General features: G+C 36.9%; 1 protein-coding gene across 1 annotated transcript in view; it reads right to left on the bottom strand.

Moving 5' to 3' along the window:
• The window catches only part of diaph3 (diaphanous-related formin 3), a 217,588-nt gene that overhangs the window by 142,812 nt on the left and 58,479 nt on the right, over nt 1–16,297 (bottom strand). The window contains exons 16-17 of the mRNA XM_088076055.1: nt 14,603–14,926; nt 11,780–11,894 (exon numbers count right to left, since the gene is read on the bottom strand). Coding sequence (XP_087932181.1) covers nt 11,780–11,894; nt 14,603–14,926 — 439 coding nt within the window. The remainder of the gene's footprint in view (nt 1–11,779; nt 11,895–14,602; nt 14,927–16,297) is intronic.

Here is a 16,297-nt window from a genome sequence, read left to right on the forward strand (position 1 = left end):
GAAAGAGCAAGGGTAGGAAGGAAGAGAAAAAGAGACAGAGCAAAAAGTGAAAGAAGAAAAGATGGTTAGTTGTGTTTGAAGTAAGCATTACTTCATACATTTTATAGCCAGCAGACAACACGAAGCATTGCAATAAAGATATAGCTATTACAGTCCATACAGAGATTTTGAATGCATTAACAGAAAAAAAGGTCCATATCAGCAATTGTTACAACATTCTTCACAATAATAATTTGTCATAAGTAGGATAAGAGCAGAGTTATAGCTCCTCTCAGCCACAGAGAATTACAGACTCTCAAGACACGTCAGTTCATGGAAATAGTCTTAATGCTCCAGCAGTGGTGAGTGATTTGAGTCACTGATGACATTAATAGTCAATGATAACTGTCTCATATTCACATCAGACATCACAGGTCAGAGTCCTGGGTCTTTCACTTAAATAGAACATAATGCAAATTTGTTGCCCTCATTGCATGCATGAACAGAATAATTCCCCCATGTACAGATCTTGTCTGTCATACTTTTAATGCATGTGTAAATGTGCTGTGATCCACATTCACAGCAGTGATTGCAGCTAAAAATCCATGTGAATGTCACTTTTGAAGTGTAGAACAGGATTTGAAAGGATGGAGAAGGGAGACTGTATTTCCGGAGCTGTTTTTGTGACAGAAAAAAAAATCCTACAAGTTGAAACATGTAAAACAATTTTCTTAGTGACTTCAAATTCTGTGATGCATGTGTGAATATTTTCTACCAAAATAAATTCCACTGCCCGAGTCCTCATGCAGTTTTCAACTAAAAATTCTTCCATGAAACAGAGCGCAGGTCCCGCTTGGTATATATGCATTCATGAACATCACCATAAAAATGAGTATTTTTGCAGTCACTTCACTGCTACTCACCGCACGGGTCAGCAGACAATTTGTTACAATGAATTACAATAGTGCTGCAGCTTATGCCCCTTTTGGGTCTCTCTCTTTTGAAGTTCCTTGATGAAGCTCTAAGAAGAAGGGCTCTTCTTTACCCTTCCAGGCTCCACCCTCAGTATATGAGACAGTAACCACAACGACTCCAATTAAAACCCTCAGATGTCAAGGGAACATATTAAAGCTTAGAGTTCAAAGGCAGACACTGAAGCATCATTAGCTATGCTTAATTTATAATCTGTAATTATTAATCACAATGAAACAACCCTCACTCATGGATCTAATGATTAACTTTAGTTAACCCCTTACCATTCACACTCAACCTGAAAGTTATGTGAATGATCAGCATTCAAAGAACAAGGCAAAACTTGAACACAACCTCTTACGCAGCAAAGGAAAAAGATTTGTGAGCAGTACCACTGTAGGTTTGCAGGTATGAGAGTTTATGTGTTTCAGTGGACCATTAAGCATAACATTTTTTTAAGAAGGATTTCGAAGAGTATCAGAAATTCAAAATGTAATAATCATTATTTGAAACATGTTAAAACATAAAGAGATTTTAAAGTAAATATATGAAGACAACTCCTGACTCAGTATTGACCAAACATGTGCCTTTAATTTGAGCTGTGAACTCGAAAAACTGAGTGTCACTTTTTTCGTGTTTCCACAGTGGTGGATTTATGATTGAAGATAGCATGTTATAATATTTTGGAAGAAAGTTATTCACTTGTTATTACTTTTCCTAACACAATTAATAACTGATAGCACTAAGATATAACAAGTAATTATCAAGAGACAGGAATTCATAATTTGTACACAAAAGCATTTATACACACTGTACATGTATGTCAGTTGTTCAGCTAGATGTAGGGCTGCAATTATGATTTTTATTGTTGATTAAACTGCTTCGTTTCTTTTTGTTTGTTTGCTTTTATTCCAACTAGTAGATTAAAAGCTTTGTTTATAAAATGTCGGAAAACAGTAAAATATACCGATCAGTGCTTTCCAGAGCCCAAGATGACATCCTGAAATGTTTTTGTGTTCACAACCAAAAGATATTCAGTTTACTGCCATTGAGGAGTAAATAAAATATTCACATTTAAGAAGCTGGAATCTTTGACCGATCACTGCAACTGTAGCCAAATGCTTATTTATTTATTTCTTTGGGGCATTTATATCCTTTTTTATAGACAGCAGGGAGATGGCAGGAAATGAGGGAGAAAGAGATGCAACAAAGGTCATTGGTTGGACCTAAAGCAAGGACGCTGCTGTTCATATTTGGCGAATTAACTTATAAGCTACGGTGAGCCCCCAAGATAAGGGTGGAAGGTTGTTTGATTTTTATTTATTTATTTTTTTCTTGTATCATTTCCTTTTTTTACTATCTACAGCTATTGCTCCTGTTGCTTGGTCTACTAAAAGACAGGGTTTAGATATGGCGTTTTAAAATAGATTTCACAACCATCATAGGGTAACTTCAGTTCAGTTTTTGTCTTTTTTTCAGTGAGCTTGGCATCTTAAGCAACATAATAAGGCTCAGCATTTAGTTCAACATCACAAGTAATGTAGGTTCATCTCAGCTAAATAAATAAAAACAATGTTGTTTCACGATTTAGTTTCATATTCCGGAAACAAATCCAGAAGCAAATTGTTTAATTACGTTGTGTCAACACAGACACCCTCTTGCTTTTAACAAAGTGAAAACGCTAGTTTACAGCTGCTTCATCTTACACAAAGCAAGCTGTCCACTTGCTTGGATTTCCGCAGAACAGCAGCTGTGTTGTAAGAGAGAGCAGACAGGACCGGACAAGTAGAAAGTGACACAATAAAACAGCAAGACTTCCATGTCTTAGCTTTCGGTTAAAGAGCACTAACCCTACAGGTCTAAGAGGCTAGCAGAATGCTAGCTGCTTAAGATTTTAGTATGCTACAATTCATCCCCTGGAGAGCATGCATGTCTGTACCACTGTATGGAAATCCATCCAATAGCTGTCAAGATATTTTAACAAAAACAAAGGTCAAGAGATAAGACTGAATTATTCTGTGGTGAGCATGAATGTCTACTTTGATTTTGCTACTTATATTTCCTTACATCCACTTCCTTCCAACTTGTGAAGTACCAACGCTTGATTAGTGGCCCTTGATATCGAACTGTGACACCTTCAAAAGTTAGTTTTGAATGCTTAGGAACGGACAGTATATTTATGCTGTTACATGCATTGTGCCTTTTTAAAACCTTTTTCCATTTTCACAGGAAATTAATTTTGTTTACCTAGACTTTTTAAAACAAACTAGTTGTAGGTTTAAAAAAACATTAGTTTAGGTTTACTTTCTTGGGTTAATGCATCAAAAGCATGGGATAAGGTTTAGAAAAAGCATCATAGTCAGACTTGAAATAATTGCAATTGTTACTAACATAATGTAATGTCACATTACATACATCACTTGCCCAGTACACATACTTAACATTGTTATGAAAATAACTTTTGTGTTTGACTTTTGGTTTAATACAGGACACAAATTGCAATTTTCCTGTTGAAAGTCCTGAATTTATTTGACCTCCACCTCCACTCCCATCCACCCAATGTGGACTTTCTTACTCTTTTCACAACAGCAGTTGCTCAGAGTGTCAAAAGCCACTGCCTGGTTCATCTTCTACCACTGACTAAGTGTCGTTATTTGATTAGTTGGGAGTGAGACCAGGTTGGACATGTGATTCTTAACTAAATTGTCACCATGCTGCTGGCTCTAGAGGGAAAGCTGTGGGATCACCAAAGTCATTGGGATTCATCCTCCTGAGTTCATGGGTATTTGTGCTAATTCAATCACAGTCTATCAAATCGCTGTAAATGGCTATTTTTGATTATGTAAACACTCAGCATCTCTTTATCATAAATCCCCCAGTGTCCTGATACATCAAATTGATTAACTAAGTGGCGTAGCTAAATAGACATAGATGATTACACATTACAGAGTGAGATAATCAGCTCTATAACAAATTCAGATTTTTGTCTTGGTCTCCAAAATCATCTTCTAAAGTTCTGAAATCTTTAGATGTATTTTTATTACATAGAAGCTAATCTAAATTTGACAAGTGGTAGCAGCAACTGATCATGTGTTATTTTCTGGCAAACATGTAGAAGTGTGTTAGTAGATGTTAATGAAAAGAGCATTTGAGAGAATGTGCACACCCAGACAACCCATTTACTTGTACGCAGGATGGGTGTCATAATTAACAGCACTGGAAGAGTGTCTTTCTTTTTAATGAGTGGGGAAACAGGAAATCAACACATTTTCCTGCAGCAATGTACAATCCTATCTGACCACCAGCATTGATTTAATGTAGCAGGTCACAATTAGAGTTGATATATATTCCCTGTCTCTCCTGCAGTTTTTCTCCCTGCAGCATGTACTAAACCTGTTACGTTTATGTGCATGTGTTACTGTTTACTTAAACATTGATGCTTAACATAATGTATGTACACATGGGAAAAAGCACTTCATTAAGTATTTGCCTTTATTGATCCCGAAGTGACGAGTTAAGGGGTAATGTGACAATGGTGTGGTTGATGGCAGCAAGTCATCAAGTCTAGTATTACAGAAACAGCATACACAAGAATAATAATATATATATGTAACTGAGTTATGATATTTAGTGTTATCTGTATTTATATAGCAACATGAGAGAAATGCAATACAGTTAATTATGTATTACCACAAAGGACTAAGTACCCTTTAAATTGGACTAAATACCCCTAACTCTCAGAGCCAATCCTGACAATCCGACCAATCTACTAGACACTATGTACTACATACTTTTCAAAGGATACTTAATTACCCGTTTGACTGAAATTCTGGATGTTGCCATGAGTCATAAAACAGCTACCTCTGCAGTCTCTAGGGTAAACTGGAAGCATACTGAATTGCTGTTTGAACTGAAAATTGAAATTAAATTGAATTTCTGATTTTTTTCATTTATGTTACCTGGGGTACATCCTTAAAGGTTATTCAAAAGAAAATCAGCTGTTGCAAACATCAAAAAAATTCTAACAACGCAACCACACCATTCCCTACTAAAATGATCCATCTCACTGAGTCCAATCAGTTTGTTATTTAATCCTAACTGGAATGTGAGCTACATGGAAATATAAATTTTCTCCCATTGTAAGTTGGAGAAAAATGACTGGAATTTTGATAGTTAAAAAATTCCAACCAGAGATGCCACATGTGCAGACATCTGCTGTAGTACTCCGTGCACTTCAGTGTTAAATGGCTGTTTTGTTAAGTATGTTCACAGGGCATAGTTATGACAAAAACAAATCTGTACCGTACAATCTTTTCAAAGCCATATTTTTGTTCTAGTTTTGTATGAAGTTTATTAACCCTCCTGTTTCAGTGAAATTGGACCAATTTACAAGTGCTCTATTTAAAAGAAAAAAAAGTACTTTACTTAATCTGATTGTTATGATTGTCCATTACTTTATCCATGAGGGGCATCTGAAAACACAAAATACATTTTGATAATTTTAATTTAACTTTTGTATATTTGCAGGGTTCAGGCACAGGCCGGATCACCAGATGGACAGATCTCCTCTCCTTGAACCCAACATGCATGCACGCGCACACACACTCACACTCACACCTCACCCCTGTTGGCTTCCTTGGCAACCCCTACAGGAATTACACCTGTTGGTAGTTCTCAGAAACAATCGCAACATTGTCTTTGATAAAACATTGAACTTTTCTCGCAGATCTGGTATATGGAGCAAAGAGCAGAGTTTTTCTTTGTTTTATTTTTTTGAGGCCTTGCTCAAAGTTCATTCTCCAGCAGCACAATGACCAAAAACTACTAATCAACATACTGGCTGTGGGGGTCTTTGTCTTTGGGGGGGTGGTTATATTCAAAAAAGAGCTATTTAAGCTTAGCTCAATGAGGCCTGGTGACCATAAATAGCAAATAGAGGTTCAAAACTAGTACCGTTCACAGGAACTTAAGTTGATGAAATGGACTGAACTTAACATTATGTGATAACATGTATTATTATGGATTTCTAATCAGTTATAGTGAAGCGGTCATTTGGGACTGGGAACACTGAATTAGCCTACATGAAACGACAGGAGGGTTAAGCAAGATGTTTTTTGTTTTTTTCAAGGTTCTGATTTTTGTCTCAATGTTTGAAATCCAACAACCGGTGACAATTCACCCATTTGTATACTTTCTGGTATGTAATAAAAAACAGGACGGTGCTCTATGCAAACACTTATTCAAGCTTTCAGCATACGTGACGTTCACCTCTAGATCAAAGCTGTCGCCTTGAAAAGATGTAAGAGGTGTTTAATCCTCATTTTGCAGATTGAGGTGTAAACAGCTGTGCAAACTGCTAATGAGTCCAACAATACAGTGACAAGATTAATTTGAGGTGGAGTCAAGCTCGGAGGTTATTACATTTGGTCATAAAAAATCCACAATAAGAGGCTGCAAAGATAAAGCAGAGACCATGATATAGCCTCAAAAGGACTTCCTGTTTAGAGTAAATAGCCCTAGAAGAGAACATTTAGATGACCTTAGCTGCTGAATAGAAATCTTTACACATTTCTGCAGTCTAATCAAAAATTACAAAGACTAATTTGCTCCTAAGAAGTACTATGTGCAGTTATAGGTAGAAAAAGAAACCATCTAATAGAAGGTGAGAGAGGACAAGTCTGCATCAAGGTGATACATATGTTGCGAGGACTTTACTGGAGCACAATTACTATAAAGCTGAAAACAACCAAAGTGAGGCTGATAAAATAGACCACAAACAGACAGAGAACTCAAGGACAACATAAAGAGAATAGTCTCTCATTCTGAATTACAATCTCTCTCTTTCTTGTTAGTTCAAGGTGATAGAAACAATTCCAACAAAATGAACTTGAACAAAAATTGCCTGAATTTTAATCAGACTATTTTTTTCTTATCTGACTGTTTCTGAAAGACTTGAAAAGCAATTTACGGACAAAATCAATTGATCCGTGCTGCTCTTTGCAGGCACAGTAATTAAGGGTTATTTTGGCCAAGTCAATTAAAGGAACTGATCTTGCCCATCAGTTGTTTTTCACTTGAAAGATATCAGAATAACATTAGAGAAAGGACAAGAGAAATGAGATAGGTAAAGAACAACCTTGCAAAATAGTTTGTCAAGGAAAAGATGCCCCATATGGATGTCATGTGTAAGATGAGAATGTCAAAAGCACAGTTGTTTTTTATTTTTTTTTATTTGTTTTTTTGGGGGGGTGATGGGGGGTAACGCTGCTAAAACAACGGTCAACAACATCAAATGCCTTTTTGTCAGTTCCCAACGCAAATTTTTACTTGAAACTGAACAATATATTACTATTTTTTTTTTCAAGTATGCATTTATAAAAATATATATAAAAATATAATAATAATACCTAACTGACCTACAATAATTTAACACTGAACTACAGTGCGTTATAGTACTAACGATAAAAGTCCAGTAGTATGCGAGATTAGCTGCGAGACAAATACACACACACAACGGAACACAAAAAAAGACCCACAAAAAAGAAGTAAGAAAGACCCTTTAAACAGAAGGATTAATTTTGGTTGAACAAATGTTTTATCACTATAATTAAGACTTCCATTTCTCTCTATATGGAAGTATATATAAAAAGACTCTATTGAGAATAACTAAAATTAAAGTTAGATTCTAGTTGCCTTTTTTTCCCCAATATCATAGATACGCAAATGTACACAGTATGATCATCTTCAACTTTCATATCACGGTTTACCTCACAACCAGTATATTGCTGCAACCGTACCCACAGATTAATTTTTCTGCTATACACACACCATGCGGCTATTCATTGCACCACACTGTCAGAGAGCTGAGCATACGCTAATCACAAACAGAGAAACCAAACAATAATCTCATCAGGTCTGACAGGATCAACAGATCAATTATCAAGGCTGTGACTCAAACTGCTGCTGTGGGATAAAAATAACTCTTGAGTTTCACTTGCACTGCATTCATGGACCCGCAAAAACATGCAAATGTAGACACCAGCTACCACCAAACACAGATTCTGGGGGGGTGGTATTTTATGTTGGGATCAATAATTGTCTTTCATTAAGCCCTGCCCTCCTCACTCTTTCTCTTCGCTATAATCTGACACCGAAACGAGGCAACAACATTTGCGTTGTGATTGAGTCCAGTAGGTACCGATCCTATAGGCACTATAGGTACCAAACCCTGGCTAAAGGGCAAACAACAACAATAAGAGAAATTCTACTTCAGATAAAAACTCAATGAAATCCAACCTTTCCTATGCTTGCATAATAAATCATATCCACAAGCAAACACACACATTTAACGTCCACTCTAGGTTGCCTCTTTTTACCTCCTCAGACTTACAAAGTGAGCTGTTGCTTCTCCTGTGCTTAAAGCTACTGTGATGCTTGATTAGACTACAGACATAACCTTACAAAGTTTATTGAGCAACATCCTCTCACTGTTTTGTAAGGTACCACTGACGTTCATTGATTTGGACAGGGCATTTACAGGACATTTGTATTAAAGGTTTACAGCTAATGAACAGATTTGACAGACAAGCAAAAAAATCCACTCATATTAGTCAATATGGTCTTATTTAATTTTTTTCGCTATGACCTGCTTGCACAAAAGTAAAAACATCCGTTATCACAATTTGCTCACTGAGAAAATGTGTTAAAGTGGCAATGACCCTTTGCCAAAAACTGACATCCCACTCTGAATAGATAAACAGAGGAGCTATAAATGATATTACCACTGTGAATGTAATGTCTACTTTGTCAAATAAATATGTGTTTCGCTCCTCCAAGAGCAGTGATATCAATTCTAGTTGAATGTGTTCCAGCCTTCTCTTAACACTCTGAATAATAATAATAAAAAATAAATAAACAACCACTGTATTTTTATTTACACTTAATTAAGTCAAGGTCTGCCAAAAACACAACAGTGATAGTCTCAAAACAAACTGTTCCAAGTCCCCGTCCAACCTCTGCGGTTTGTGTACAGGATGGCAGCGATTCTCTCAGAAAACAACAGCAAGAGGCACAAACATCACGAAAGAATAAGGAAGTTTCAAGGGATATAAATGAATATTTAATAAGAAAAACTGAGTGAATGCTGTTTCATACCGTGTCATTTTTAATGTTTAATGCTGATCCAGATGCTGCTGCTCTTAAGTGAGATGAAACATGATGCTACATGGCTGTGTTAATGAGATGACAAGCCCACATGCACATATGCATACACGTACGCTTGCTGACACACAGCAGCAGCAGCAGCAGCAACTGGGTTCAATAGCTCAACCCACCAGTCATGCTGCTATCCACCTCCACTGGGACGGGAGGAAACAGGCAAGAACACAACTAAGAGAATGGAGTCAAACCATGAGAAAGGTTTGATTTAGTCAAATGTTTCACGCCTTTCTCTGCAAATCTAAAATGCATTACCCATGAGCAGTAATAAACCAGGAGGCTGGTATACTGCAGAGCTGCAGTGCTTTTGTGTGCCTCCCCATATGATGAGAAGCGTGTTTCATGATAACTGTAAAATAAAATGCCACGTGAAGATGTGTGCAGGCTCTGGGTCATTATCCTAACAGAGAAGTACAATTGTCTGCTGGTGGACATCCTTCCTTTGCCCTCTCCAGGGAACACCTGCTTGACTGTCTGTCTACCTGCTTGCCATTTAGATTGCCTCCATTATTCAACACCACGATGGTAGGGAACAAGGGTGTACTGGTGTGTACTGGGGGGGGGGGTTGTGTGTCTTGAGAGGAGCAGCATAGAGTTGTGACAGGTAGATAACACCTGGATGAATAATTCAAATTGGCATAAGCTAGCTGAGTCAGTGACAAGACAAGAAAGAAAACACAAGACATGTGAATAAATCATCAGAGAAGGGACTAATAGACCACGCACAGGAGAGGACAAGACTGATAACGTCTCATGCTACCTCCTGCTCTAGCTTTAATCATTCCAACAACCTTGTACATGAATATTCCAGTTATTGCCAGCCATACTAATGTGTGAGGATGTAACTGTATGGTGTCTTATCATGCAGCATTACCACCGGGAGTAGTCAAAATAGCCCACGTTAATCTTAAACAGCATGGAGACCTTAGGGACTCTGACTCAGCAAGGACTGCTGAATGCTAACTGATTTATTAGAGGCCATAATAAAACTGCTAGAATAAGGGGGACAGATGTAAGACAATACAAATGTGGTCTATTCAGATAGGAATTATATTGATACTGTTGTTCATCATTACTTGATATAAATATAATTTTACTGAATTCATAAACATTAAGATATTATGTCCATAGTTTGCATGTTTGACTAGCTGAATTTTACTCAATCAATTGACCATGAGTTGTATATTTTTGCTCATAGTTTAAAACAAGGATTCCCGAGTGGTGGGTCATGGTTTAAAATTGGGTTGCAGGTATATTCTGAATGGACCGCAAGTGACAAGAGACCCTTTATTTTGAAGTAAAGACTTACAGACTTTGTTAAGGAACTCATTTATCATGCCAACCAGTTTTTTTTTCCCAGGACAGCAACCATTTTGATGCCCTGCTCTTGGTATTATTTGGCCTATTAAGATGCTGTACCTTTGCAGCATCACTGGACTTGAAGAAATAATTAGCACTTTTTTTTATTGCTGTGCTATTTATGCACAGCAATAAGTTTTAAGTTTTAAGTAACTGAATTGTATTCTTACAAAATGCTTTATGTTGCTATGTTCTAAGCCCACATATTGTTTACATTTAGTCAAATAAAATGAACTATGTGGTAATTTATCTTAGGTGTGGACCTTGAACTAAATCTGGACCCTGTGGCCAGACCAGGTGGAAACCACTGGTTTAAACTACCAAAAAAATTGTATTTATTTTTAAGATAATGCTGATATTCTTCACCTACCAGTATATTAAACAGGACCTATTATGCTTCACTGTATTTTGTGTCTCTTTTGTGTCTCGTCCCATGCAGTGTTTTGCTGGCATTTGATTCCCAATCGAGAAAATCAGTGAAAATTGCTTTACCGTGTCAATATGGACTTCAAAACTGCAGTTCAGGGATGGTATTGGCCAGGTAAACTTTGAAATAAATGTGGCATTGAAAGAAAATCAGCATTCTGATTCATTTAGTGTTCCTACGAGGTAAACCTACACTTAAAACAGCAGAGGGAATTGGTCCAAATTGGACTCTTACAAATATGTGATGACTCCTGTCATGCAAAGCTCACTATTCCTTCACTGAAAGCAATAAAAAGCTGTTTGATTGCAAATAGTAGCCTAGAGAGTTGGTACAAGCACTCACACACCTGCCTGTATCTTTGTCATGCAACTTCTCTTCAGTGAAGACACACAGTCAATTACCCCCAAGCAGAAATGCATGCAAACAAACATGAAAAACACAAAAACAGAAACACATTTTCATTTTTCTCCCTTGTTTAACTATACAAGCTCCAATAAGAAACCCTGCTATTTTCTTCCGTAGCACCACACTGAATATTTAAGCAAGTGTGCCACAGTCATGAGCCAGAGACTTGGGACACGGCGACAGAGAGAATGTGTAGAAGGGAGAAAAAAAGAGTATGTGCTGAGCAAAAACGTATTGTACAGAATAATAAAAGTACACTTAGAAGTGACAGGTTTCTGTAAATTAAAGCTTGCTGCTCAAGAAATATAATAACTTTAACATAAGACAACGAAACTGTCTCAGAATAAATGTGCAGCAGTCAGGTAGATGGACATTAAATAAATTGAGTGTGTAAAAAAAGAAAATAAGTGAGAATCTGACCTGTTCTTTGTGAACCAAAAGTGAGAGCAACTCTGCAGAGTAATTCTGGTTTCGCATATTGGTTCTCATCAGCCCGCACCCAGAAACAGCCCTCTGACATTTCCTGGGGACGAATCTGAAAACAAACATCCACAGTTCAGCACATAGTTTATTATTTTACAGATCATAGAGGGCACAGAGGGAAATGTCAATATAATGAAAAGACATCCTTTGAATCAGATATTAGTCATGTTTTAAAGCTTCAAAAGACTATTCCAAATTAACTTCCTGTCAGTTCCCAAAGTAAATATGTTAGAACTGTTACGTTGCCAATTGTGAATATTTGGAACATTCTTGTTAACCTTTGCACAGTACCTACAGTAAGCTTAACTTACTGTGGAGGAGTTAGCACACTTTTTATTTTTATTTTTTTCTCTTTTTTGTTTCCCTTTGAATACTGTAGTTAGGCACAAACAAACACTGCGCACCATGCTCCATGTGATCCTGAACAGCAGCTGAGGTGAAGTAGAGTTCAATATTGGCCTTATGTTTTTAATTTTATGTATCAAGTTATCGGCATATATTGCTTTTCAGGATAGTATGATGAAAATACACAAACCCAAGCAATCGCTACACTGCACATCCTCTCTGTACTAGAAATGCAGAAAATATGATGGTTTTGAAACCCCTGATGACAGATCTCGAATCTACAATGAATTTGTAAAGATAAAAGCCTTAACATAAAGTGATATCAAGTTGCAGACTTACTGCACAAAGGCCTTCACACTTAAACCTCTGTTGGATCAACTAAAACTAAGATAATTAATAGCCCATAATCATGGATGACAAAACCACAATATTTAAAAAAAACATGTTCAATCAAAATGGTCAACCAACTGACACAAAAATACAAAAAAACAACTCAGGACTAAGGCAGACAATATTGATAACAATTTTTTATCAATTATTCTTGCTTTACACACTAAAATACTGAAGGGCATTGGTATTCCCCAAAACATAGAGTCTGAATTTGTTTAAACGTTTAAGCCAGTGAAGCAGAACACAAACTAATTTAAGTTATTGGCCCAGTGTTGTGAGAAACCAATCAGGTCTATGTGTACATGCATGTAAGATATTAAGAAAATTGAAAATTAATTGTTGAGGCCTCACATGCAAATAACTCATCAGGATATTTTTAAAACACACTTTCTGTAATGTGAAAGTTGTACTTTTGAACTTGTCTATCTTGAAATGCTCTACATACAGTGGGTACCTAGTCTTAAAAATTTAGAGGCCAAAACCATGTGCCAGCGACACCGCATTAAGAATAAACAAAGCTTACAACAGAGCAACTGGAGCTAAGAAACCTATATATTTTCTAAGGACTTGATGGACCAAAGTCAGGCTGAAAAGTGAATATTGGATTTGAGATCCCACAGGGATGAGATGGGACACTAATGGGATGGTATATGTGTAAGCTGACAACTGTTTGCTAATACAGTAGAAAGAAAGTGAAAAGCCAACGGTTTTCTCACTGAGCTCTAATCATTAAAATGTTCAGTCAGTACTCTCCAAAACTGGCTGGGCCACTCAGCAAGAGCTGGAAGTTTGAAGTCTTATTACCGGAGAAGTTTCTGAACAGCTTTGTCCCAAACACAACCATATGTGGGGGTCTCATCCAGCTGTGCCATAAGAGAGATCCTCCTCATGTCACTTTGAAATTTCAAGCATATGGTTGAGTTTGCTGAACACCTGTACAGATGTACATCTGTAATTAAATTATTAATCAACAAACCAATATCACTTGTGGTGTGAACTAATATTTCTCTGCAGAGAACAACATCTGTAGAGGTACCATGAAGGCTGCTCTGACAACAGCATCTGATCATCTGTTATTTTCAATTATTACTTGCTTGGCACAGACATAGAAAGTTGTTGTTTAATTCTTAGAAAGCACATCTGTACTGTTCAGGAGCTGCCAATAAACATCAGGAACAAAAGGAACAAAGAGCAGAGGAAAGGGACACTATAAATACCTGGCCTGGATTTTAAGTTTCTTGTTCAAAACTTTGTTAACTACAATCCAGCACAGTGGGACAGCATCTCTAATATCTCCTTTTATACTGTAAATAATTCTATATAGAAATCTGTAATATTTAATATTTATCAACTTTACACCTTTATTGTACACAATTATTTGACTATACACCTAAAAAATATACTGAAATCCACTGTAATTAATTAGCCTAAAAAGAAACTCTACATTTGTGATACTTTAAGTGTGAGAGTGAGGCCATTGAGGTGTTGGGTTAACTCCACAGCACTTTTTTTAACCTTTATGTAGTGGTATATTCAAGATTCCTATTGCTGAGGGCAAGTGGGATTTAATACTTTTTCAGACTTTTTTGATGCAAGTTGGAATACAATTTAGGACCAATTTTGCAGTAGTCAATATTGATTGGAAAACATGAACCATCATCAGTTACTAAAGGTTATGGAGATTTTTATTTATCTTTTAAATAAATATTCAAACATAAAGCATGACTTTTTGGTGAGTTTAATGCAAGAGACCTTTGTTGAATTATTTTTACTATTTTCTTTAGTAACCCGTTATTTTAAGCTTTTTTAATGTTATGATAGAAAAAAACGGTTCAAACAAGTACTACTTCCCAGGTTTAAGCATTTTAAGACTTTTAAAAGATTGATTTAAGACAGGCCTTACATTTTAATAAATTGATTCAATGCCTATTCAGACTTTTTAAGCTTCCACAGGAACCCTGTATGTTAGACCACATTGTATGAAAATGGAGGTGTTAAACATGAGAAACGCTTGCAGTGTATTACCTTGGACCAGTTGAGGCGCTTCATGGAAGTCTCAGGCTTGAATTCCTTCTTTGGCCTGAGGCCATAAGGCAGCACATTGTGGGTGGGGGAACCTAGACCACCTCCAAACCCTAGAGGGGGTGGAGGGGGGGCACCGAATGGAGGAGGCACTCCAGGTGGAGGAGGTGGGGCAGGACAACCCGGTAAAGGAGGCAGAGGAGGAGGAGGAGGGGGGGCTGGCACCCCAGGTGGTGGAGCAGGGGGTGGAGGCCCAGACGCTAATGCTGAGGGAGATAACGCTCGTCCGGCATGGGGGGAGGACAGACCCACAGGTACAGCTCCAAACTGAAAAGAAATGGGGAAAAATATAAATGTCGGGACATTGACATAAAACACAAAACCATAATGAACACAATTACTGCATCAAAAATACAAACAGGAACCTAAAATGAAAGAAATGATCTTGCACCAACACTGCCAATTAAATGCCCAGAAGGATAAAACATTATTAAGTCACTCTTGAGCTAGGCAATTAAATACAAGGCTGACATTATTTCTTTTACTGTTATCAACAAATCTCAATCACAAACTCCCAGTTTATTTAATTGAAAAATATTATTCAAAGCCAAAGCATAAAACACTTTACCTTAAAGGAATGCTTCAACCCCCAAATGACCACTTTTCCATATCAACTATTCGCCCAGTGTTACATTGAATTCATGGGAACCTTTTCTAACATGGCACAGGTGGACAAAAATTCCCTAAACATCAAATATTGTTGATCAAATTGAAGTCATTGGGGACCGCATACAGCAAAACTATATTAAAACATCTATTTACCATTTCTCACACAACTCATGCAGTATAATTCAAGTCTCGTGTATCCAGTCATATGCTCAGTGTTTCTACAACACATTGCATTACCTTGTCATCAGCCCTTTCCAACAAAGACTGAAAGTGAAACTTATTTAGGCTTTCAGTGCCCGTCAATAAGGGCTGACTGTTTCACTGATGATGATAATTGTTACTAAAATGAAGTAATTCTTGATTTTGGTCTCCTCAGGGGATTTATTCATAATGAAAAGATAATACGACTGCGCATTATTTTTTAACTGCTTTGTTGAAGCTCAGTGACCAACAAATAACCCTATGGTTTGTAATAGACAGGTGTTAATGTGTGGAACTGTGTGAATGTACTGCAAAAACTAAAAATCTAAGTAAATGCAGTATAATCTCTCTCATATTCCTTCATCTGGGCAATAGCGTGGACCCCTTTTCAAATCTTAATTTAATTATTGATTTATATAACAACTAATCTAGCCTTCAAATTTAATTGCCTTTTCACAGCATTTATGAAGCTAGGTATAAATCCTGTTTTCAATCTGTAAGAAGGTGAAATAATAAGCTGCAGTAGCTGTATTTTTTTTTTTTTTTTTTGGCTTGGCTTGGCTTGGCTTGGCTTGGCTCCAGCGAATATTGCTCAATTACAGAATTAGTTGTTGGTTACTAGTGGGTTTTTTGCAGAGTTGTGAAGCAGTACTCAAGAAACCCTTCCCCAAAAAAAAACAAACAAACAGTGAATCCACATTGCAAGGAAAAAACAGACACAAGACTCAAACTGGAGTGAAAAAAAGTGGAAGCAGACAAATTACAGCATCTGCCGAGTGTGCAGCACAGTATGCTTTCTTGTCTAATACTACTGTGCTACGGATAACG

Source organism: Plectropomus leopardus, chromosome 1 (assembly GCF_026936395.1).
Source record: "Plectropomus leopardus strain MGB_pleo_1.0 chromosome 1, ASM2693639v1, whole genome shotgun sequence".
Taxonomy (NCBI): domain Eukaryota; kingdom Metazoa; phylum Chordata; class Actinopteri; order Perciformes; family Serranidae; genus Plectropomus; species Plectropomus leopardus.